At 42.6% G+C, this 25,999-nt stretch overlaps 1 protein-coding gene across 1 annotated transcript in view; it reads left to right on the top strand.

Annotated features, from left to right (window-relative positions):
- The first annotated feature begins 335 nt into the window (after positions 1-335).
- LOC137323270 (protein FAM149A-like) overlaps positions 336-25,999 on the top strand; it is a 145,243-nt gene continuing 119,579 nt past the window's right edge. The window contains exon 1 of the mRNA XM_067986764.1: positions 336-889. Coding sequence (XP_067842865.1) covers positions 336-889 — 554 coding nt within the window. The remainder of the gene's footprint in view (positions 890-25,999) is intronic.

Below are 25,999 nucleotides of genomic sequence, written 5' to 3' on the forward strand. Positions count from 1 at the left end.
GACTGCACTTATTTCCTCATCTGTGATATATCTGTAACAGCAGATCAACCAGCAAGACTGGTTTGTTTTCTTAAATCATACCTTGGGCACAGTGCGGCCTATTGGCAAGGACTGCAGTTTCTGTCCGAGAAAAGGAAAACTACTCTTCATGGTCTCTTGGAGCCTCAGTAAAATCTGCAAGACTGATTTCTAAAGAAGCTGTTCTTCTGTTTTTTTTATTTTGCAACTAATGGGGAAGGCAGATCACATGAAATTTTCTAATTTAGAAACTGCTATTCCTGTTGCTTGGAACCTTGCAGTCGAAGCTGACTTGTTTTAATTTTCTTTTTAAAAAAATGAAGCTCGCAGTGCTGGACTTGGGAACCATATTTGCAAAGATTTTCAAGACTTCCGCTTCTCCTGTAGTCCCTCCAGCTAATTCCTCGAACAGTGGATCATCAGCCTCTCCTTATGGACCATCACTGATCTCAATACCTTCATCCAAAACAACGGCACTCACGTCTTCCTTGTCCAATGTTTCAGGAAAAGCTTCTGTACTGTCTGGAACTGCCTCTGCTCCAGGCAGCCCTGCCACCGTCAAAAACAGTAGTGCCTCTCCTCTAGCCTCGGCCAGTGTGACTAAATCAGCTGGGCTAAGCATTGGTGCTACAAATCAAATATTAGTCCGACCAGCTCCAAGCTCCAGTCTGGTTAGTTTAAATGCAGTGAAAACTATGCAAGCTCACAGTGGATCAAACAACAGTGTCATGTCCAGTTTGGGAAGGTCCTCAGTATATGTTGCAGATAGCGTTACATGGAACCTGCCTAACAAGCAACATCCATTCACTTTGCCCGACATCGGTGAGGAGTGGCTTACAGATACCGATTCAGTAGAAAGTTGCAATGAAAAGTAAGGAGTTTCAATTCTACTGGGGAGGGGAATGGGGAAGGCAGGGAGGAGGAGATGTGTTGCAGATTTGATGTTTAAATGCAGGTTTGTTTTCAAAAAGTCTTTTTGGAAAGGTTGCTTAACAGCCGCCCCTCTTTAAAACTAATCTTGATTTGTTGGATTTGATCCTTGGCCTTTGCTGAGTTAGGTCATTGTTATCCAGTGATCCCTGCTGGAAAGTGTGTGTTTTCAGATATCAACAACAACAACAAGTTGCATTTATATTGGGCCTTTAACATAGTAAAACATCCCAATGTGCTTCACAGGACCGTTATCAAACCAAATTTGACACCAAGCCACGTAAGGCGATTTTAGGACAGGTAACCAAAAGCTTGGTCAAAGAGGTAGGTTTTAAGTAGCGTCTTAAAGGAGAGAGAGGTAGAGAGGGAGGGAATACCAGAGCTTAGGGCCTAGGCAGCTGAAGGCATGGCTGCTAATGTTGGAGCGATGAAAATTGGGGCTGTGCAAGAGGCAGGAATTGGAGGAACGCAGAAATCTCAGAGAGCTGTCGGGCTGGAGGAGGTTACAGAGATAGGGAGGGGTGAGGCCATGGAGAGATTTGAAAACAAGGATGAGAATTTTAAAATCGAGGCGTTGCCGGACCGGGAGCCAATTTGGGTCAGCGAGCACAGGGGTGATGGGACAATGGGTGAGGACGGGATCAGGTGCAGCTGTGTTGCTGCCCACAGTCAATAGGACTATCAGCACTCACTGTCTAAGCTCTGTTGGTTGAAGGCATCAGAACCCTGTCCAGCAAAGAGTCAGCGCATTCAAGAGAGAATGAGAGCAAACGGGAGGTTATTGAAAACAAAAATAATCCCAATTTGTGAAGCTTTAAAATGTTAATTGCTCTGACCCTGATTTCCATAAAGTGCCCCAAAATATTACAATCCCAAGATTGACCGGCTTGTGTAAAATGACTTAAGAAATCACGAGCGTGATATTTGCAGCCCCCTCATGGCATCCATTACAATTTAGTTCATCAGTCACAGCTCTGTGTAAGTATTTTTACAGCTGCGCACTAGGGGGTAGATCTTGACCTTGTGTGATTGTGTCAAACGGGTGATAGCGAATCGGCAGCCCGTTTGACTTCAATGGAAATTAAAATCGGGAGAGATGTAAAACAGGCCACTGATTGTGCTGGGAAGGTTACAACTGCTCCTCTAATGTTACCTTTCATTTGGTGCAAAACATGAAAAAAGGAGAGAAATCAAAAGGGTCACGAAATAGGGAGGGGGATCCCTGATGGACTTTTCACACCCACTTAGTACAAAAGATTTGTTCATTCTCACATACCCTCATTTTACACTATCACACAAAGTCAAAATGACCCCTAGGGCTGCAACTGATATACCAGCACAAGTGCTTTTTAGTTGTTTTCCCTCCTGGTGTAAGGTTCACATTTGACGGTGCTACATAAGGATCACCTATACGTTATAGGGGAGATGTGAAAGTCGGAGCACATCAACGATTTACAGTGTAAAGGAAAACCTAATGGTGGAATTGCCACCAGGCAGAAGCATTTCATCATTAAGATCAATACTGTTGTGTTCATTTTCATGGGAGGGGTGGGTAGAAGGACACCAAGGATGGTAAGGTACAGAAATCACATCTCGCAGGTAGTGTAAGTAACAGATTTAAGCAGAAGGACTACTAAAGGATGCTCCCTGCCAGTCCAGTACCTGTTACGGTTTTTAAAACTAAAGGCTCCAACTTATTCAAGGCGGCAGTGGCACAGACAGATTATATCTAGTAATATCGCTGCACTATTGGGGGGATTCGCTGTAAAGTTTTTTTCTGACATTGCTTTTGCTGCTCCAGAAATTTTGCTTTGGCCTTTGTGAGGATATGTGCGAATGAACAAATCTTTTGTACTAAGTGGGTGTGAAAAGTCCATCAGGGCTCCCCCTCCCTATTTTGTGGCCCTTTTGATTTCTCTCCTTTTTTCATGTTTTGCACCAAATAAAAGGTAGCATGAGAGGAGCAGTTGTAACCCTCCCAGCACAATCAGGCTGGCAAAACAGCTGCAACGGGAGACCCATTTCTGCACATGCTACAGTATGGAGGTCTAAGGAACGATCAATTTGGCGTTGTTCCTAGATGTGGAACAGCAGCAGAGGGCAGACTAAGAGTGAAAATGAAGTTGCACAGAACCAATCCATACCCCTTTCACCTGTCCATTGAATGAACCAGAGCTACTTGCCTCTTCAAGGAGCAATGGTGCAGAAAATTCAAAATCAGCAGGGGGGCAGCCACCTCCAGCAGCCATACATACGAACTCATGAGAAGGATAGGAAAAAATTAGCTGGCCCATCAAGCCTGCCTTATCCAGACATAATGCAGCCATGCACACCATCAATGCACCTCCCCCGTCATTGGGAGAGGCAAAACAAAACATAGAAAAAAAACCGCCTCCAATTTAGGAGAAAACCTCTGAGAAATTCCTTTCTGACCCCTAAATGTAGTCAAGCAAGCTCCAGAAGACCATGGTAACTCATGAATCACACTATTCCTAGCTACCCCACAACTTACTCTCTGTAAGTGGAAATGTCCTCCTCATTTAGGAACATCTCCATCTCCCTTATGAAGGTCCGTAGGGAATCCATACTCTCCACATGCTTCGGTAATCCGTTGCAGAGGGCGATGATGCTCTGAAAAAAAAATTCTCAACACCTACACTAACTCTTTGCACATATATTTTATAATCATCCCCCAGTTCTCCCATTGCTTTTCTTGTTGCATGTCATTCCCACATATACCCTTATCAATAATAAAAATGACTGGTTAGCAAAAATTACTGCAGTCAAATATTTATATTTCTGTCACAATGTGCAGTGATGTGTTACAGTTCTGTCCTCTTGTGCATCAATGAATGCAGTCTTCCCAACATCACCCACATCCCAAGAACAAAGAAAAAATGATTGTGTAATATTCTCTGTCTCAAGCTTTATTTCTATATAAACACCTAAAGGAAGCAGAAGGTGCTACGTTTGCGTGAGATGTCTGTTCAGTATACCAACATGTATGGTTAGTACCATCTGCTGTTGCTGTAATATTTGAATGAGCTGTGGCTCCTAACCTTGAGGAATTAGAGGTATAACCTCCCCAATAGAGTTCTTTTTACTAATTATTATGCTAACCTTCATGCCTCTTCCAATTACTCATTATGCCCATGGTAAGTGCAATGCAGACTCCTACTAAGGCCACTTACCGCCACGTGTTTCAGGTCAGGGATCTTTTGTACTTCCTGCCAAGCGAGTTGGGTAGCAGAGACTGCATTCATCATGTCAGTTGTCTGTTGCTATGCTTGCATTCACTGCTATAGCTGACACCTGGATGTGCTTGATTTTGATACTTTATGCCAGAAATGGGAAGTGTTCGATTCCCTAACACTAATAACTTTCACCTTGGCGAGTACAATAAACCTAAAATAAGATCAAGTGCCTCAAGGAAGAGATTAGAATGGTGCTATGACATGTTCAGTAATTAAAGTTGTGTAGGACTCTTTGGACTGGATTTTCCTTCTTATTATTGCCCATTTTCATGAAGTTTTGTGGCACTAAAATGAATAAAATGGACCACTGCAAAACCTCCATGAAAAGAGTTGCACCCAAATTATCCTTGGTAAAACCTGCCAGTCTGCAGTATCACCCATGCAGAGCCCACCCTGCCACAAGGGGGTGAGTGTGACCAACGTCTCCGCACTATTTCACCATCCCTGCCCCAAGCCCAACCTGAGAACAACACCACTATATAGGTGGTGGTATAAGCAGTACAATAGTATCCCTTGAATTTTTTTTTGCCACTTTTATTTTTCTAGACAGCCTCGGGCTACCTTTGTCTCTTTAGTTAGGCAACAACTACCCATTGTATGAAGAAGGTCATTGATGCTCTATTCACGTGGACCTTGCAATTTATTGCCTTCTCCATGGAACCTGCAAAACAAAGAGAACGAACAGTTCAATTCTACAGACTGGCAGAGTTCCCAAAGGTGCAAGGAGCAATTGATGGAACTCATGTGGCACTGAAAGCCCCATATGACAACCCCCTTCATTTCGTGAAGAGAAAAAGATTTCATTCAATTAATGTGCAACTAGTGTGCAATGCCACTCACCTTATCCAGCACATTAATGCCTGCTATCCTGGAAGCTGTTTTGATAGCTTCATCCACCATTCTGGTTAATCTCCTCTGCACCCGGTCCAAGGCCTTGACATCCTTCCTAAAGTGTGGTGCTCAGAATTGGAAACAATACTCCAGCTGAGGCCTAACCTTTTATAAAGGATTACCATAACTTCCTTGCTTTTATACTCTATGCCTCTATTTATATGGCCAAAGATCCCATATACTTTTTTAACAGCCTTATGAACGTGTCCTGTCACCTTCAAAGATTTGTGTATGTGAACCTCAGATCTCTCTGTTCCTGTACCTCCTTTATAATTGTACCATTTAATTTATATAGCCTCTCCTAATTTTTCCTTCCAAAATGCATCACTCCCACAATGAATGTTGTCAGGCTTTGGGTAGGGATGAATCAATAAGATGGTTTATTTGTTGAAAGTTTTCAAATCATGCCTATAGACAAACAGGATGGCAGCTATCCATTTGAAATTGTACATTCAGAATATTTGTTTAATGAACAAGGTAAGAGTATTACACAATTTGATATTTTGTTCATAAGCTAAGAAAGAATTGTCCCCTGGGACGTAACTACATTCGTATTTACTGACACTCACTGAGTATAACTTGATTCAACCCTACCCACAGACTGACAACATTCCATAGCTGTTTGGGCTTGAACATTTCATCCACCATTGGTTAGTACTGCTCAACCATTGTGGGAGTGAGGACCAATACAAAAGTATTTTTAAAAAACTGACACAGGCCAATATTAATTTAGCAGATTAGAATCAGTAGAGGATTGTGGGTATTTCTCAGTGAATTACAACCAGTCATCCAAATGAAGGATTGTGATCACATTATACATCACAGCAGCAAAGCTTGAGTAGTGTATTTTATCTAGTGTATCAATATTAGATTACTGTCCTGTACTTTACTGAGAGGTATTTGTTATTATTTATTTATGTACTTTTCAGTGAATTTTTTTCTGTTAAATACAGTTGTGGTAGCCAGAATACTGTTTTTATTTAGGGCTCATAATATTATTTGATGTCTCAGTTTTCAATTCTCTTTAATGAAAAGTAGCATTGTATGGTGTAGGACTACATATAATATTAGTTTTATGACAGAGGATCTCAAAGAGCAGGGTTTTGCACATTGTTACCAGGTCTTTGACTTTCTTGAATATGTTATAAATGAAATACGCAGTGGATGGCAGTTGAACAGAACAAATATTCAACACACATGACAGACTGCCATAATCCATTGGAAAATTTGTCGATCAGGAGTTCAGCAGTCAAGTCATCTGTTGACTGTTTTCTATATTCAGTGACCCCGCAGAGCTCAGCAGTTCATAATGCAAAATACTACACCTTTTGAGTACCTCCTAAGGCACAAAATTGATTGGAATAACAGTGCTGGTTTATGTACCACAGCTCGTAGACGTTTTAAACACAAAGGCTATATAATTTATAATTTTGTTAAAGTATCACAATGGGAAAATGGCTCACAAGTTGAGAAACGCTCCCAAAATGTAGGAAACCTCAGACCGTTCCGACACCATCATTTGGAAAGAAATTAATTAAAACGGCAAACCAAGCCAATCTTTACATAGTATAACATTTCTTCTCTGAAATGAAATATATAATACCCTGCCATTCAAGGACCCGAAAATTTGAGCTCAGGGTTAAGACTGAAGTTTTCAATATTTAATTGTCTCATTCCAAGTTAAGCTCAGAGTGCAAGTAACTAATTAAAAAATGTTAATGCAAGAACAGCTGGGTGTAGGTTTTCATTCTGAATCTGGAAGATCTAATTCTTTCTTTTTGGCTTTAATATTTGTTGCCTTTTATTCTATTCACCGTCTGTATTCCATTGTCTTTTCTTGTAGAACACTGATAATAGCTTTAGTGCTTTTGCAATTAGAATGAGTGATATGCTTCAAGTTTTCAAATTAAATATGACACTTTGAGAAGATGACAAATTTCTCTTACCGATTGAAAGGGGAAAGGATGCCTTAGCTTATTTTGTGAATATTCATCAGATAGTAGAAACAGCAGATACTCCATGTGTAACTGGAGCATGAATTTTATCCCATGAGTCTCAGCCATTGAGGTCATCACTGCTGTTTTCGATATCTATGTTTACGTTGCAGTATTAGTATTTATAAGAGATCACTTTCTGGCTTCACATGACCACTGAGGAGCCTCACCCACCAGGAGCAAATGTAAGAAATTCCGACTTGCTGCACATGATTTTCCAACCATTAATTTAAAAATAGCTGGAAAATCATGTGCTGCGGGCCCCCGAATTTTCGATATGTCCTTCCAACTTGTAGTGTGATACCAGTGTATAAGAGTAGATTCTTGTTTTTAGTGCCTGGGCATAAGGCTTTACCTGGACGGAGTGTGGAGAGGAAATTCGGGGGGGGGGTGGTGGATGGTGGGGGGCATCAGGATCACTTTCCCTCAACGGAGCCTGCCTACTTTTCCTTCCATTTAAGTTAATGGATGGAGGGGCGGGCTCCATTATGGGCTTGCCGTCCTCCCCTCTCGATTTTCCCCTCTGTGCTGCACCCAAGTGCCTCAAAGGGTCCACATTTCAGACTGCACAGCAGGTACTGTAGCCCAATGGTTATGATACTGGTCAATAATCCAGACGTGAGTCCCGCATGATGTGTTGCCTCCCTGTGCCAGGGTAAAGGATATCACAGACAGCGTGCAGAACATTTTGAGGGGGGAGTGGAACAGCCGGACATCGTGATCCATCGGGAACCAATGACATGGGAAGGAAAAGGGATGAGGTCCTGCAGTCAGAGTTTCAGTAGCTAGCGAGGAAGTTAAAAAGCAGGACCTCGAAGGTAGTAATCTCTGGATTACTCCCAGTGCAATGCTCTAATGAATAGAGGAATAGTAGGATAAAACAGGTTAATGTATGGCCGAAGAAATTGTGCAGGAGGAAGGGCTTCTGATTCCTGGGGCATTGGGACCAGTTCTGGGACAGGAAGGACCTGTACAGGCCGGATGGGTTGCACCTCAACAGAGCTGGTACCAATGTCCTCGAGGGGAGGTTCACTAGTGCTGTGGGGGAGGGTTTAAACAAATTTAGCAGGGGGATGGGCACCAGGAGGAAACATTAGAGAGGAGAAACAAGGTGCACAGAGGATTGGGAGAGACAGATAACACTAGAGTAAAGAATAGTTCAGAAATAGGAGGGATCAAACAGGGGACAAATGTGAAGAAGTCTTAGATGAGTTTGGAGTGCATGTGCGTAAATGCACATAGTGTGGCAAATAAGATTGGTGAGCTGCAGGCACAAGTCGCTACATGGGACTATGATGTGGCAATAACAGAGACCTGGCTCAAAGTAGGGGAGGAGTAGGTACTTAATATTCCTGGTTAAAAGGTATTCAGGAAAGATAGGGAAGGAAAAAAAGGAGGGGTGGAGGTAGGGGGGGGGGTGGTGTGGGGGCGGTGGCTATACTGAGCAAAGAAACTATTATAGCACTGGAAAGGGATGATGCAGTTGAGTGGACAAAGACACAATCTATTTGGTTAGAATTAAGGAACAATAGAGGAGCTATTACTCTACCAATATAGGTCACCAAATAGTGGGAAGGAGATAGAGGCGCAAATTTGCAGGCAAATTACAGAAAGATGCAAGAATTATAAATTAGTGATAATTGGGGACTTCAATTATCCCAATATAGACTGGGATAGTAACAGTGTAAAGGGCAAAGAGGGGAAGGAATTCCTGAAATGTATACGAGAGAACTTTCTTGGTCAGTTTATTTCCAGCCCAATGAGGAAGGAAGCAGTGGTGAATATAGTTCTGGGGAATGAAGTGGGGCAAATGGAGCATGTTTCAGTCGAGGAGCATTTGGGGAGCAGTGATCATAATATCTTTAGGTTTAGAATAGTTATGGTATAGGACAAGGAACAATCAAGTGTAAAAATATTTAACTGGAGGAGGGCTAATTTCAGTGAGTTAAAAAGGGATCTTGCCCAGGTGGATTGGAATCAAAAATTGGTAGACAAAACAGTAATTGAACAATGGGAGGTCTTCAAGGAGGAGATGGTTCGGGTACAGAGTAGACATATTCCCATCCAAAGCTAGAGCTCTCTGGATGACTAAAGATATAGGGGGAAAAATTGGTTAAGGGTCCGTTCTGGGTGATGTTAGCATGATGCGCTAACACCCAACGCCCGATGGACCCTGGGCAGGCAAGACGCAAGTTTGGTCCCAAGGGAGCACTCACCTGTAATCGGCATTCCTTTCCAGGCTTTGCACATGGAATGAATGCAATTTGCACTTTCCACCACCAGAGGGAGCTCCATCTCTCTTAAAGGGAAGATGTTTCTTAGAAATCTCTTAAAGGTAGCTTGTACATGTTATTTGCTGGAAATAACAGTCTACTGTCTGCATGGAGTCTGAACAGAGATCAGACGTTGCACACATAAAACATAGATGCAGATCCCATCCCTATGTTTACACACTGATGAGTTATGTTAAAACAATGAATAAAAGTTGCGCATTACTAAATCCCACATCCTCCAATCTGCACACCAGACCTCACCAATCTGCCGATCTGAGTTGGTACCAGGCCTGCGAGAGTGCACGCACCAAGGTTCTCTGCTGATGCACTAGAGACCTTGGGTGCAAGAGGTGGACAGAAGGAGGGACATCCTATATCCGCAGTTGGGGGGGGGCGGGGGGGGGGGGGTGTGCAAGAGGCCCTCCAGACATATACCCAAAAGACAGTGGGAGGCAGCGGGGGACAAAGTCAATGTCAGGCACACAGCATCATCAACATGGATGCAGTGCAGGAGGAAGTTCAATGCTTTGACATGAGTGGTCAAGGTGAGTGAGGTCAACTGTCAAGTGGTGTCTTCTACCAACTGCACCACGCACTACACCCCCATCCCCCACATACCAATAAACTCTTTCCATCAGTACGCAACTCTTCCCATCAGATGCTTCCTCCCGCCCTTACACATTACCACCGTTTCAAGCCGCCCACCCACAACTCACAGGCCACATACACTGGCAGCTATTCAACCATCTCAGGCACATCACCCAGGTACACGCCTCACTTTCTTGCAGGAGAAGGTGGCACATATCAAGTGGCAGCAAGTGGCAGTGGCATTTAGCCCCTCGAGCCTGTTCCACCATTCAGTGAGATCATGGTGGACCTGTGACCTAACTCCATATACCCGTCTTAGCCCCATATGCCTTAATACCCTTGGTTCACAGAAATATATCAATCTCAGATGTAACATTCACAAGTGAGCTAGCATCAACTGCCGTCTGTAGAAGAGCGTCCTAAACGTCTCCCACCATTTGCGTGCAGAAACATTTCCAAACTTCACTCCTGCACATCCTGGCTCTAAATGTTAGGCTATGTCCCCGCATCCTAGTATTGAAGTCTAGGAGACCTCCAAGAACAGTTACAAATTTCTCGGCAGCGAGAGGCAATAATCCAGCCACCAACCTGTAAATCCTGCATGGTCCCTTTAAATAGCGCCGGTGAGGGCTCCTCCAGGTACTCCAAGACACGTTCAGAGGTCGGGGTTAAGACTGTGTGTTGAGTTGAGCGTTAAGTCCCAAAATGGTGTCTATCACTTTAAATCAGCGTTGCACACTGATTGAAGCCATTTTCTCCCTACTTTACATGATTCTGGCTGGAGAAGAACTTGGAGTGGGAGGGGGAGGATCCATTTGTCGTGATCCATGTAGGTACCAACGACATAGTTAGGACTAAGAAAGAGGTTCTGCTGAAAGAGTTTGAGCAACTAGAAACTAAATTAAAAAGCAGAACCACAAAGGTAATAATCTCTGGATTATTACCTGAGCCACGAGCAAATTGGCATAGGGTCAATAGGATCAGGGAGATGAATGCGTGGCTCAAAGATTGGTGTGGAAGAAGTGGGTTTCGATTCGTGGGGCACTGGCACCAGTACTGGGGAAAGAGAGAGAGCTGTTCCATTGGGACAGACTCCACCTGAACCATGCTGGGACTAGAGTTCCAGCGAATCGAATAGCTAGGGAGGTAGATAGGGCTTTAAATTAAATAAGTGGGGGGACAGGGCCGCGGTGGAGAGAAATCTAGAATGCTAAAGAGAAAAGACAAGGAAGCAGTGCAGGAAAATGATTGGGGTAGGGATAACCAGATTGTGTCAGGAAGGGACAGAGTGTACAAACAAAAGACAACAAACAGGGTCTGGGTAAGAAAAAAATAGTAATAAGACAAATAGGGCCATAGTACAAAAAAATGTTAAGATGTCAAGAAATGTTAAAAAGACAAATCTAAAGGTACTGTATGTATTTGAATGCACGAAGCATTCGTAGTAAGGTAGACGAATTAACAGCGCAAGTAGATGTAAATGGATATGATAATAATAGCAATTACAGAGACATGGCTGCAGGGTGACCAAGGCTGGGAGCTGAATATCCAAGGGTATTCGATGTTTAGGAAGGACAGGCAAAAAGGAAAAGGAGGTGGGGTGGCGTTGCTAGTAAAGGATGAAATCAGAGCAATAGTGAGAAAGGATATTGGCTCAGAAAATCAAGATGTAGAATCAGTGTGGGTGGAGTTAAGAAGCACCAAGGGGCAGAAAACACTGGTGGGATTTGTCTATAGGCCTCCAAACAGTAGTGGTAATGTAGGGGATAGGAGCAAACAGGAAATTAGAGATACATGTAACAAGAGTACTACAGTAATCATGGGTGACTTTAATCTGCATACAGACTGGCCAAACCAAATTAGCAATAATACTGTGGAGGATGAATTCCTGGAGTGTGTACGAGATTGTTTTTTAGATCAGTATGTTGAGGAGCCAACCAGGGAACAGGCCATCCTAGATTGGGTATTGTGCAATGAGAAGGGGTTAATTAATAATCTTGTTGTGCGGGGCCCTTTAGGGAAGAGTGACCATAACATGATAGAATTCTTCATTAAGATGGAAAGTGAAGTAGTCCAATCCGAAACTAGGGTCCTAAATCTAAACAAAGGAAACTACGATGGTACGAGGAGTGAGTTGGCTATGATAGATTGGGAAGCTTCATTAAAAGGCATGATGGTGGATAGGCAATGGCTAACATTTAAGGAACGAATGCATGAATTGCAACAATTATACATTCCTTTCTGGCGCAAAAACACAAAAGGAAAAGCGACCCAACCATGGCTAACAAAAGAAATTAAGGATAGTATTAGATCCAAAGAAGAGTCATATAAAGTTGCCAGAAAAAGTAGCAAACCTGAGGATTGGGAGCAGTTTAGAATTCAGCAAAAAAGGACCAAGAGATTGATTAAGATGGGAAAAATAGAGTATGAGAGTAAACTTGCAAGGAACATAAAAGTGGACTGTAAAAGCTTCTACAAGTATGTAAAAAGAAAAAGATTAGTGAAGACAAATGTAGCTCCCTTACAGTCAGAAACGGGAGAATTTATAATGGGTTACAGGGAAGTGGCAGAGCAATTAATCAAATACTTTGGTTCTGTCTTCACGGAAGAAGTCACAAATAACTTCCCAGAAATGCTAGGGAACCAAGGGACTGGTGAAAAGGAGGAATTAAAGGAAATTAGTATTAGTAAAACAATAGTGCTGGAGAAATTAATGGGACTGAAAGCCAATAAATCCCCAGAGCCTGATAATCTGCATCCCAGAGTACTAAAAGAGGCAGCCATGGAAATTGTGGATGCATTAGTTGTCATCTTCGAAAATTCTATAGATTATTGAACAGTTCCTGCAGATTGGAGGGTGGAAAATGTAACCCCACTATTTATAAAAAGGAGGGAGAGAGAAAACAGGGAACTACAGACTAGCCTAACATCAGTAGTAGGGAAAATGCTAGAGTCTATTATAAAGGATGTGATAACAGGACATTTAGAAAATATCAACGGGATTAGACAAAGTCAACATGGATTTATGAAAGGGAAATCATGTTTGACAAACCTACTGGAGTTTTTTGAGGATGTAACTGGTAAAATAGATAAGGGAGAACCAGTGGATGTGGTTTATTTGGATTTTCAGAAGGCCTTTGATAAAGTCCCATGTAAGAGGTTAGTGTGCATTTGAGTTGCTCTATTATCTCCTCAGACTCCCAACAAATCCCTGTATCACTCAGACCACTTAAATGCAAGGAATAAAAATTGAGTATCAGGACATGTAACTACTGCAGAAACTAATGCTGCTGTTTGTTTCTTATTTCTTCTTCTAAGCTTTGGTTACAATTTGCCGTTACAGATCAAGCATCCCAGTGCTAGCAATGTACATCAGAGGTCAGCGTCTGTTGATTGGAGAATAGAAACATTTTAAAAGGAAAAAAGAATAGTAGATCAGAAGCACAGCTACAGATTAATGCAGTAAATAATTACTTGTATGTATGTATGTATAAAATTCCAAAGGTCAAAAGCATTTTCTACATGGTGGAAGTGCGAAAAAAGCTCTTGGGAAAAACAATTTCCTATGTCTAATTTCTTTAATCAAGTAATTATTTCTCAGTGATTTATTTTCCTTACTATTCACCACATTGTAGCTGCAATGGTATAAAAAGATTGAAACATCACATGTTTCCTGTCACGCCTTCCTGTCCACTGCCCACAACTTCTTTGGGGTGTTCGTGGTTACTGGGAGAAGAGAAAAAACATCACATCTCACTGTCAAGGCTCAGAAACACCATAAGAATGGCAGCTCTGTCAGTGGCAGTCACTACATGATCATTTAAAAAAAATCACTTAAAATATGTGCGTTGGAATGACTGTTACAGATAATAGTGGACAAATGCTTAATGCGCTGTATGTCATTCCCCTGTCTGCTGTTTTGCGGAAGTGTTAACCCATTAAAAATAATAATCAGTGCCACTAAATTTGACAATAGTAATTTTGCAGCTATGATAGTTAAAAAAAAATAGATGGCAGCAATTTTGCATGAGTATGTAAGGATAAAACCATAGCCGGAACATTGCTTGGAGTATTTACTTAAAGGAGAGCTGATAAATAGGGTATTTGGCACTGGAAGTTGATAGAAAAGCATGCTGGACTTTATAAATAGACATAGAGTACAAAAGCAAGGAAGTTATGCTAAACCTTTAGAAATCACTGGTTAGGCCCCAGCTGGAGTATTGTGTCCAATTCTGGGCACCACACTTTAGGAAGGATGTCAAAGCCTTGAAGAGGGTGTAGAGGAGATTTACCAGAATGATATCAGGGATGAAGGACTTCAGTTATGTGGAGTGACTAGAGAAGCTGGGGTTGTTCTCCTTAGAGCCGAGAAGGTTAAGGGGAGATTTAATAGAAGTGTTCAAAACTATGAAGGGTTTTGATAGAGCAAATAAGGAGAACCTGTTTTCACTGGCAGGAGGGTCAGTAACCACAGGACACAGGTTTAAGATAATTGCCAAAAGAACCATAGGGGAGATGAGGAGAATTTTTTTTACGCAGCGAGTTGTAATGATCTGGAATGCACTGCCTGTTAGAGTGGTGGAAGCAGATTCAATAATAACTTTCAAAAGAGAATTGGATATATACTTGAAAAGAAAAAAATTGCAGGGCTATGGGGAAAGGATGGGGGAGTGGGACTAATTAGACAGCTCTTTCAAAGAGCCAGCACAGACTCAATGGGCTGAATGGCCTCCTGCTGTGCTGTTTGATTCTATAGTCTATCTGCAGACACTGACACACCTACTTAGCAACGACCATTGGGGAACTTTATTAAAAGGCTATGGGTTGACAGAGGGCCAGATTTAGAGCTGTGCCGATGTACTGCAAGGACATCTGCAGCTGATGTCGATAATGGTCAACTGTGGCCTCAAACTTGCCTCTGCATCCTTCCAGGCAAAATGCAATAAGGATGGTGCCCAGTAATCGCAAACAAGGCCACAGCGCTCACCTAATACAGCACCATGTGCACTTCAGCAACCATCAAACAGGAGGTCCGGTGCTGGGGAGCTCTTTCACTTACCTGCAGATCCTGGAGTAGATTTTCAACTTGTCGCCCAGGCATAAAATTGGCGTTGCTGATCAGCTGCCCCTTTATAGAAATCTCACGATTTTTATTTCCATTGATCCGCAATACCAGATTTATGCCTGGCTGAAAAGTTGAAAATTTACTCCTGTTTTGTGCTTCCATATTGACTTTCCTTTCACTTCATTTTTGCCTGTGATTTCTTACCCTTGCCGTAACAAATCCAACAGGCTTACACTGGAGTTGCTACACTGCAAATACCCCACTGATATCAATATAAAGGGCTAACATGAAGTGATCAAACACATATGTGCCAACCATCAGCGTCTTAAGCTGACACTCAGTGCTTCAACTTGTTAGCTTGTTGGTGTTCCACAAGAAAAGTCAATAATGTTTTTGGCTGATTGGAGCTTGTCAGGTAGAGGTTGGCACTAGAAGCTAATAAAGCCAATCAGATTGGTTGGCAGGCAAGACTGTCAGGGCTGTCAGAATCAGTCAATTTGAAGCTACTTTCTCCCACTGTTAGATGCTTATGATTCAAGGCAGAACATTTTAAACGAAAAGGGCACTAAATCAAATGATTTCCTTATTGATGTGGGACAATGGTACAAAACTGCCCACAATTAAGCACAGACTATGACTGATGAATCGTTGCAAAGCCACGGGGATGGCTGATTTGAGAAATGGATAGGTCGCACTAATGCAGTAGGGGGTGCTCCTCAGAACTGACACCGTTGGAACATCTCCACCTACCTGCCTTTGATCCCTCGGAAGTAATTTATCCAATGACAGAAGTGATAAGTCATACTTCACTGCTGATTACTTCAGTAAACCAGGTGATGATTATTTGAGGGTGCTATAGAATTAAATAGAATTTACAGCACAGAAACAGGCCATTCAGCCCAACAGTTCTATGCCGGTATTTATGTTCCACATGAGCCTCCTCCCACCCTACTTTAACCCTTTCACCATATCCTTCTATTCCTTTCTCCCACATGTACTTTTCTAAAATATAGTTTAACACATATTTCTAAGACAAAAAACGAAAACATAGGAGCAGGAGTAGGCCATTCTGTTCTGCCATTCACTGAGATCATGGCTAATCTGTATCCTAACTCCATTTACCCGCTTTGGCTCCCTTAATACCCTTGGCTAGCAAAAATCTATTGATCTCAGATTTGAAATTATTAATTGAGCCAGTATCTACTGCTTCTTGTGGGAGAGAGTTCCACACTTCTACCACCCTTTGCATGAAGAAATGTTTCCCAATTTCCCTCCTGTATGGCGTGACGCTGATTTTAAGGTTATGTCCTCTTGTCCTAGACTCTCCCACCAGTGGAAAAAGCTTCTCTCTATCTACCCTATCAATCCCTTTCAAAATCTTAAAAACCTCAATCAAATCACCCCGTAACCTTCTATATTCCGGGCAATACAATCTCTCCTCATAATTTAACCCATGGAGCCCTGGTAACATTCTGGTGAATCTGCACTGCACTCCTTCCAAGGCCAATATATCCTTTCAAAGGTGCTGTGCCCAGAACTGTACACAATACTCCGGATGTGGTCCAACCAGGGCTTTGCATAGCTAGCATTCCATTAGCCTTTTGGATTATTTTTTGACCACTACATTTTAGTGATCTGTGTATATGGACCCCTAAATTTCTTTGGACCTCCATTGTTCTTAGCTTTTCACCATTTAAAAAATACTTGGATCGATCCTTTTTTGGTCCAAAATGGATGACCTCATACTTGTGTTGAAATTGTTGTAAAAACCCATCTGGTTCACTAATGTCTTTTAGGGAAGGAAACCTGCCGTCCTTACGCGGCCTGGCCTATATGTGATTCCAGACCCACAGCAATGTGGTTGATTCTTAACTGCCCTCTGAAATGGTCTAGCAAGCCACTCAGTTGTACAATCCCGCTATAAAAGTCATAATAAGAATAAAACCGGACGGACCACCCAGCATCGGACCACTAGGCACCGGACACGACAAAGGCAAAGGCTAACTAAGCCTAGTCGACCCTGCAAAGTCTTCCTCACTAACATCTGGGGACTTGTGCCAAAATTGGGAGTGCTGTCCCACAGAATAGTCGAGCAACAGCCATACTCACAGAATCATACCTTTCAGCCAACGTCCCAGACTCTTCCATCACCATCTCTGGGTATGTCCTGTCATTAGGGTTAGGGTTAGGGTTAGGTGGCGGCACAGTGGTATACAGTCAGGAGGGAGTGGCTGTGGGAGTCCTCAACATTAACTCTGGACCACATGAAATCTCATGGCATCAGGTCAAACATGGGCAAGGATACCTCCTGCTGATTCCCACCTACCGCCCTCCCTCAGCTGATGAATCAGTCCTCCTCCATGTTGAGCACCACTTAGAGGAAGCACTGAGGGTAGCAAGGGCACAGAATGTACTCTGGGTGGGGGATTTCAATATCCATCACCAAGAGTGGCTCGGTAGCACCACTACTGACCGAGTTGGCCGAGTCCTGAAGGACATAGCTGCCAGACTGGGCCTACGGCAGGTGGTGAGCGGACCAACACGAGGGAAAAACGTACTTGACCTTGTCCTCACCAATTTACCTGTCGCAAATGCATCTGTCCGTGACAATACTCGTAGGAACGACCACCATACAGTCCTCGTGGAAACAAAGTCCCGTCTTCACACCAAGGACACCGTCCATCGTGTTGTGTGGCACTACCACCGTGCTAAATGGGATGGATTGAGAACAGATCTAGCAGCTCAAAACTGGGCATCCATGTGGCACTGTGGGCCATCAGCAGCAGCAGAATTGTATTCCAGCACAATCTGTAACCTCATGACCCGGCATATTCCTCACTCTACCATTACCAACAAGCCAGGCGATCAACCCTGGTTCAATGAGGAGTGTAGAACAGCATGCCAGGAGCAGCACCAGGCATACCTAAAAATGAGGTGCCAACCTGGTGAAGCTACAACACTGGACTACATGCATGCTAAACAGCGGAAGCAGCATGCTATAGACAGAGCTAAGTGATTCCACAACCAACAGATCAGATCAAAACTCTGCAGTCCTGCCACATCCAGTCGTGAATGACAATTAAACAACTAATGGGAGGAGGAGGCTCCGTGAACATCCCCATCCTCAATGATGGCAGAGCCCTATGGGCCCTATGGCCCCGACAATATCGCGGCTGTAGTGCTTAAGAATTGTGCTCCAGAACTAGCCGCGCCTCTGGCCAAACTGTTCCAGCACAGCTACAATACTGGTACCTACCCGACAATGTGGAAAATTGCCCAGGTATGTCCTGTCCACAAAAAGCATGACAAATCCAATCCGGCCAATTACCGCCCCATCAGTCTACTCTCAATCATCAGCAAAGTGATGGAAGGTGTCGTCGAAAGTGCTATCAAGCGGCACTTACTCACCGATGCTCAGTTTGGGTTCCGCCAGGACCATTCAGCTCCAGACCTCATTACAGCCTTGGTCCAAACATGGACAAAAGAGCTGAATTCCAGAGGTGAGGTGAGAGTGACTGCCCTTGACATCAAGGCAGCATTTGAACGAGTGTGGCATCAAGGAGCCCTAGTAAAATTGAAGTCAATGGGAATTGGGGGAAATCTCTCCAATGGCTGGAGTCATACCTAGCACAAAGAAAGATGGTAGTGGTTGTTGGACGCCAATCATCTCAGCCCCAGGACATTGCTGCAGGAGTTCCTGAGGGCAGTGTCCTCGGCCCAACTATCTTCAGCTGCTTCATCAATGACCTTCCCTTCATCATTAGGTCAGAAGTGGGGATGTTTACAGATGATTGCACAGTGTACAGTTCCATTCACAACCCCTCAAATAATGAAGCAGTCCATGCCCGCATGCAGCAAGACCTGAACAACATCCAGGCTTGGGCTGATAAGTGGCAAGTAACATTCGCGCAAGATATGTGCCAGGCAATGACCATCTCCAACAAGAGAGAGTCTAACCACCTCCCCTTGACATTCAATGGCATTACCATCGCCGAATCACCCACCATCATCGTCCTGGGGGTCACCATTGACCAGAAACTTAATTGGACCAACCACATAAATATCGTGGCTCCAAGAGCAGGTCAGAGGCTGGGTATTCTGCGACAAGTGACTCACCTCCTGACTCCCCAAAACCTTTCCACCATCTACAAGGCACAAGTGAGGAGTGTGATGGAATACTCTCCACTTGCCTGAATGAGTGCAGCTTCAACAACACTCAAGAAGCTCGACACCATCCAGGAAAAAGCAGCCCGCTTGATTGGCATCCATCCACCACCCTAAACATTTACTCCTTTCACCACCGGCGCACTGTGGCTGCAGTGTGTACCATCTACATGATGCACTGCAGCAACTCGCCAAGGCTTCTTCCAGCACCTCCCAAACTCGCGACCTCTACCACCTAGAAGGACAAGGGCAGCAGGCACATGGGCACACCACCACCTGCACGTTCTCCTCCAAGTCACACACCATCCTGACTTGAAAATATATCGTCGTTCCTTCATCGTCACTGGGTCAAAATCCTGGAACGCCCTAACAGCACTGTGGGAGAACCTTCACCACACGGACTGCAGCGGATCAAGAAGGCGGCTCACCACCACCTTCTCAAGGGCAATTAGGGATGGGCAATAAATGCTGGCCTTGCCAGTGACGCCTACATCCCATGAATGAATGAAAAAAAATCCATCTTGCATATTTTTGCCCACTTATTTAATATGTCAATGTCTCTTTTCAATTTTATGCTCCTGTCTACATTACTTACTATGCTGTCATTGGGAAACTTGGATATATGACGCTCTATTATGTTATATAAATCATTAATAAATACAGTGAATAGTTGAGGCCCCAGCACAGATCCTTGTGGGACACCACTAGCCACTTCTTTCCAATTTGAATACATACCCATTATCCCTACTCTCTGTCTTCTATCACCTAACTAATCTCCTGACCAGTTCAATAAGATGCTTGTGTTTTATGGAAGTTTCATTGAGTAGAAGCTTTCCAGCTTTAAAATTTTAAACAGAACTTTAAAATAACTTTCAGTCCTCAAATATTTACATGATCTTGCCAAAGTTCTTTCCACTCCAAAAAAGCCCTCTTAGTATCTGGTTTCTATCAGGTGTACTATGCAAATAAGATGTATAATCTCACACCCAATTTAGATTGCAGAACTACTTCAACACATAGTTCTTTAACTGTACCAAAGTTCCTTGGAATCAGGAAGGACCGGAGGGGGTAAATATTACACCTTGTGGAAAAAGGGGAATCGGAGAAGCTGGGTAACTAGTGACCAGTTTCTTTTATAATAGAAGGAGGAAAACTACTGCAGACCATAATAAGGAATAATGCTAATTAATTTTTAGAAAGATATGGACTTGACTAATTTAATCAAATTCATTGAGGAATGAACTAAGCCTACAGAGAAAAAAAAATGTTGTATGCGATTTATTTGGATTTTCAAAAAGTGTCTCGTAACACAATGAACTTTTCAAGGTTAAGATCCGTGTTATTAAAGATAAAGGGGTGGCATAGATAGAGAGATGGTTGAAGGGTAGAAAGCGCAGAGGAGGAGTAATTGCATGTTTCTTTGATTAGCAAGGTATTGTCTTAAGGATCTGTGTTGAATTCCACCTTATTCTCCATTTTTGAATAAGACATTAAATGGAGACCCTACTTGCTTGTTTCTGTCGTTCAGGGTGGATATTAAAGATCTCAAGGCACTACTAAAGAAGAGCAGGAAATTCTCCGGCTGCCTGGCCAGCTTTCCTCCCTCAACGAGCACCACCAAAAACACATGAACTGGTCATTCACCTCAGTGCTGTTGCGGAAGCTTGCTGTGTGCAAAATGGCTTCTGTGTTTACCCAGATAACAACTGTAATTGCAGTTCAAAGTAATTCATTGTATGTGATGTACTTTGGAATATTTCTGAGAGATGCAGTAAATGCGATATAAACACAATTTCTTACACCACAAATGGTTTGGAAGCGAGAATACAGGAATAACATCAACATTTCTTGACAATAGCAAATAGGGCCATGAAATACAGTGAGGAACAATGTGGGAGGGTACAGGAGGGCTTATAGGGCCTGAGAATCTGCAGGCCGCAATCCTTGCAGTTACTGATCCCAGAGCAGTATGTGAGGTCAGTGGGAGGGCACCTCTTTTGCATGAGGCCAGCGGGCGCCTGTGCCACTACGGGTAAATCTTAGGCACCCGCCTGCCCTATGCTGCAGAAACTCCAGTGCCTGCCTGCCATATGGGCCGGGGGTGGGGGGAGGGGCACGGTGCATGGGCCTTCCCCCAGAGAAACCTTTTTTTGAGGCTCAAAGGGGGTTGACACTAACATTAAAAAAAAAATCCTTTTTCTTTGGAGTCCAGGTTGCTACTCTGACTTGGGCCCCACAGTACGGCTCACTTAGGGCCTTCTGAAGTCTGGTACACCTCATCTCACTGGACATACAGGCCTCCAGGCAAATTTTGGGTGCCAAGAAGGTTAGCAAAACAGTAAGTCCCAGAATAATGAGACCCCGCTCTCAGCCCCTCCATGTCAGTGGCCTTGTAAGGAGTGCGTGCTGACTCTGCCCCTTACAAGGCTGAGCGGGAAGGCTGAGCGGGTAATCCCAACTTAGGTCAGGACTCACATATCAAGACCCCAGCAACATTTTTGAGCTGTTGTGTTGGATTTCCGCTGTTTTAGGAGAAGAGTCCGTCAGAACAGCCAATCAAATTCAGCCTTGTAGAGGCTAGGGAAGTGGTCAGATATGTGGAAAATTAAATTCAATGTAGGAAAGTGCGAAATAGTATATTTTGGGGCAAGAACAGAGAATGGCAATATAACCTATATAGTGCAAGTCCTAATGGAGAAGAATAACAGCGATATCTAGGACAACAGATACGCAGATCTTTAAAACCAGGATTCAAGGTGGAAAAAGCCATAAAAAAGGAAGAAAGATTCTGGATTTTATTATCTCTTTGATTTGAAAAGCCCAAGCTAATTGAGTACTACAGAAACAGTTACTGGGCTCCTTGGATTTGAATAGCAGTCAGCTAAATTGAAAGGAAGCTGCACATAACTGAATAAATCCCACAATATATTTTCACTTCAATTGCGTGGCTTGGCTTCTCCCTCAAGTCAATAGCCTTGGAGACAGCCAAATAAAGATATTTGTGAAATTTTATTGAGTTAGGCTGAGTACATGATTCTGAATACAGTAGGTTTTTAATTCTATGCATTGTGACTGAGTGAAAGAAACCACATTCAAGCTAAAGCTAAACAAAAAAAGCCTCATCACATCAATATTGAATACAAAAGCAGAAAGGTGATGATGAATTTGTAGGCCTCATTGGTTAGGCCACAATTGGAGTACTATGTATAATTTGTGGTTCCTCATTATAGAAAGGATATCAGAACTATGACAAAGGTGCAACTTAGATTTACTAGGGTGATATCCGATATGAGAGGAAACAGTTATGATGCGAATCTTGAAAAACTAAAGCTGTACTCTCTGGAATACAGTGTTAATTCGGTTAAGGCGGATCTACGACGAGTATTCAAAATATTGCTAAGTGACCCCTCTCTCACTTCTAGCCTTCAATTTCTCTCTCTCTGTTTCAAACATTCTTATATTTCTCTATTTTATCAATACAACTATGGTCAATGCTCCTCTGAACTTTTCCCTCTTGTTCCTTTTAAGCTACACTTCTCGAGAACCCCCTGCGAAGAGTTCAGTGTGAGGGCCTGGGATATTTGAACTCCCGGGCCTGATTTGAACAGTTTGAAGTTAGCGCTGGGGGGAAAGTTTCAAAGGACATGCTGGCGCTGGGAGGGAGAGGCAAGGTCGGGCGGGTGAAGAGGCCCAAAAACTCCATGCAGGACCCGGAGGGGTTGCTCCTGCTCCTCCTGGTCCACAAGGAATCCTCAGAAAGGTTAAATTTAAATACTTACCCTGGGCTTTTCTGGCCATCCACTGACTCCCACCAGGTCCTGCTGTCAGGTTTGGTCTTGTGTGGACCTCCCAAAATTTTCACTTAAAATGGCATTGTGGCGCTGATGACATCATCAGGCCACTACTTTTAAATGTAAAATAGGCCCTTGCCTTCCTGGGGCGAGTGGCCCTCCCGTGCCTGTTCTGGGGTGTGTTAAAATGTTGGGGGAGGGGCGGGGGCAGGAATGCGTCCGGAACGTGGAGCAAACGTTCACCTTAGACCCCCGTTCTTGCTGGGCAGGCAGGGTTAAAATTGATCCTGTTGTTTCCCAAGATCTTAAACTGTGGAACTCTTTACCTCAATCGAACTTAGAAATGATTGTTGGCAGTATTGTTGATGAAAGCTTAACATATTCAAATGAGATCATCTGCCCACTAATTTAACCCATTTATACGTAGATACATACATACACTAACTATATTTATTTTAAATGGGTTAATGCATCTGGAAAAACAGTGAACAGTGGCATTAAACCTTTGTCTGCTAAGATTGACGGCAGTCATTTCTAGGCTTGTCATTTCTTTTTTGCACTTTTCAAACATGATGGGGCTTGGCTCTGTATTATGAAAGTTTTTGAGAACATCTGTCATACTCCAAAAGTCATGTCTCGTATGAGACACTGACAAATCACAATCTTAGGAAATGAAGTATACAAAAAGAGAAATTTCCTGCTATTAGTTTGTGATTTGGAGATAACTTGGAGCAGTTGTTGAGATAACGAGAAGAGCCAATCAGCTTTCAGCCTAAAGAAACTCAGCACAGTAATTAGCCTCTAATTAACCTCTAAATGTGATTAGAGAACTTCCCACAAGGAATACCTGAGCAGAGGGATCGGCCAGTAATAACAAAAGCCTAAAGATAAAAGAAACAGGAGATGAGTGCAAAGGTCAGAGCAGAGTAAGGAATAAAGATAACATAAAGATGAATTAAACTGCCTGTACAGCAATGTACACAGCATCCAAAATAAGACAGGAGAGCTGGAGGCAATAATCCGTAGTGAGGAACCACATGGCTACATAAAGAACAGGACTGGCAACTAAATACTGCAGGATATAACATAATCAGAAAGGATAGGGAAGGAAGAAGGGGGAAGGGTGGAATAGCTGTACTAATTAGAGATAACATAATGGCAGTAGAAAAAAGGATGGAAACAGAGTCCATATGGATTGAAATAAAAGATAAGGGATCAATCGCACTATAAGGGGTATACTACAGACCACCCAATAGTGGAAAGGAGGTGGAGGAAGAAATATGTGAAATGAGTAAAGGACATAGAATAATAATCATGGGAGATTTTAACTACTCAAAAATAAACTAGCAAGAAGAGGTAGGTAAAGAGGTACAGGGAATGGAGTTTTTACAATGTGTGCAGGACTCCTTTCTTACCCAGTATGTAAAAAGCCCAACAAGAGAGGGAGCACTGCTGGATCTAGTAATGGGAAATGAACCAGAACAGATAAAAGAAGTAAGCTTAGGGGAACATCTAGGCAATAGCGATCACAGCATAATAAGGTGATTGAGATAAAGATTGAGAAGGACATAAGGAAGACAAAGACCAAAGTAATAAATTGGAAAAAAGCAAATTTTCAGGGTATGAGAATGGAAATAGGGAAAATAAACTCAAAAAATGTATTGACAAACAAAGAAATAGAACAGCAGTGGGAAACATTTAAAACAGTGATCTATAGAGTCCAGGAGAAATATATCCCACTAAAAAGCAAGAACAAACTAGCCAGTAATGACAGACCATGGATAAATAAAGAAATAAGGGCAAAATTGAAACCAAAGAAAAAACCGTACACTTAGTACATAGACGGGAAAGGAGAGGATGACAAAAGGGAATACGAAGAGGTTAGGGAAGAAGTAAAAAAAAACAATTAGGAAGGCAAAGAGAAACTACAAAATTAAATTACCAAGGAATATAAAAAGAAATAGTAAAGTATTCTACAGTCACAAAAATAACAAAAGAAAAATCAGGATAGGAATAGGGCCACTAAGGGATACACACGATAAACTCACAGGTAATGACAGTGAAATGGCAGGAATATTAAATAATTATTTTGCTTCTGTATTTACCAGGGAGACTAACATGGTGGGCATGGCATTAGAAGAAATCAAAAAAGATATAAAGACATTTAAGATATAAAGGGGGGAGGGAATTCATAAACTAACCAAACAGAAAGAGGTTAAAACTCCTGGTCTGATGAATCCGCGCATATTAAAAGAAGTTAGGGAAGAAATAGCAGAGGTACTAAAAATTAATTAGGAAAGGGAATAGTGCCAGAGGACTGGCAGACAGCTAATGTGATTCTTATATTTAAAAAGGGAGATAGAACCAGTCGAGGGAACTACAGATCAATTAGCTTAATGTTGGTGGTAGGAAAGATAATGGAATCGTTGCTCAAAGATGTAATAGAAAAACATATAGACACCGAAAATATAATAAAGAATATTCAGCACGGATTTCAAAAGGGAAAGTCATGCTTGACCAACCTCATTGAATTATTTAAAAAAGTAACAGAGAGGGTCAACAAGGGTAATGTAGTGGATGTAATATATTTGGATTTTCAAAAGGCCTTCGATAAAGTACCACATAGTAGACTCATGACTAAGGTCAGAGCATGTGGAGTCAGGGGATGACTAGCAAACTGGCACAAAACAGAAAACAGAGTAGGGATTGAAGGTAGTTACTCAGACTGGCAAAAAGTGGGAAGTGGTGTTCCACAAGGATCAGTGCTGGGACCACTGTTGTTCATCATTTACATAAACGATTTGGACTCAGGAATCTGAGGTACAATTTCAAAATTTGCAGATGACACCAAATTGGGGGTATAGTTAATACTGAGGAGGACTGCGACAAGATACAGGAAGACATTAATAAACATGCAGAATGGGCGTGTAATTGGCAAATAAACTTCATAGTATCATAGTAGGTACAGCATAGGAGGAGGCCATTCAACCCATAATGCCTGTGCCGGTTCTTTGAAAGAACTATCCAATTA

Source organism: Heptranchias perlo, chromosome 1, assembly GCF_035084215.1.
Source record: "Heptranchias perlo isolate sHepPer1 chromosome 1, sHepPer1.hap1, whole genome shotgun sequence".
NCBI classification, from domain to species: domain Eukaryota; kingdom Metazoa; phylum Chordata; class Chondrichthyes; order Hexanchiformes; family Hexanchidae; genus Heptranchias; species Heptranchias perlo.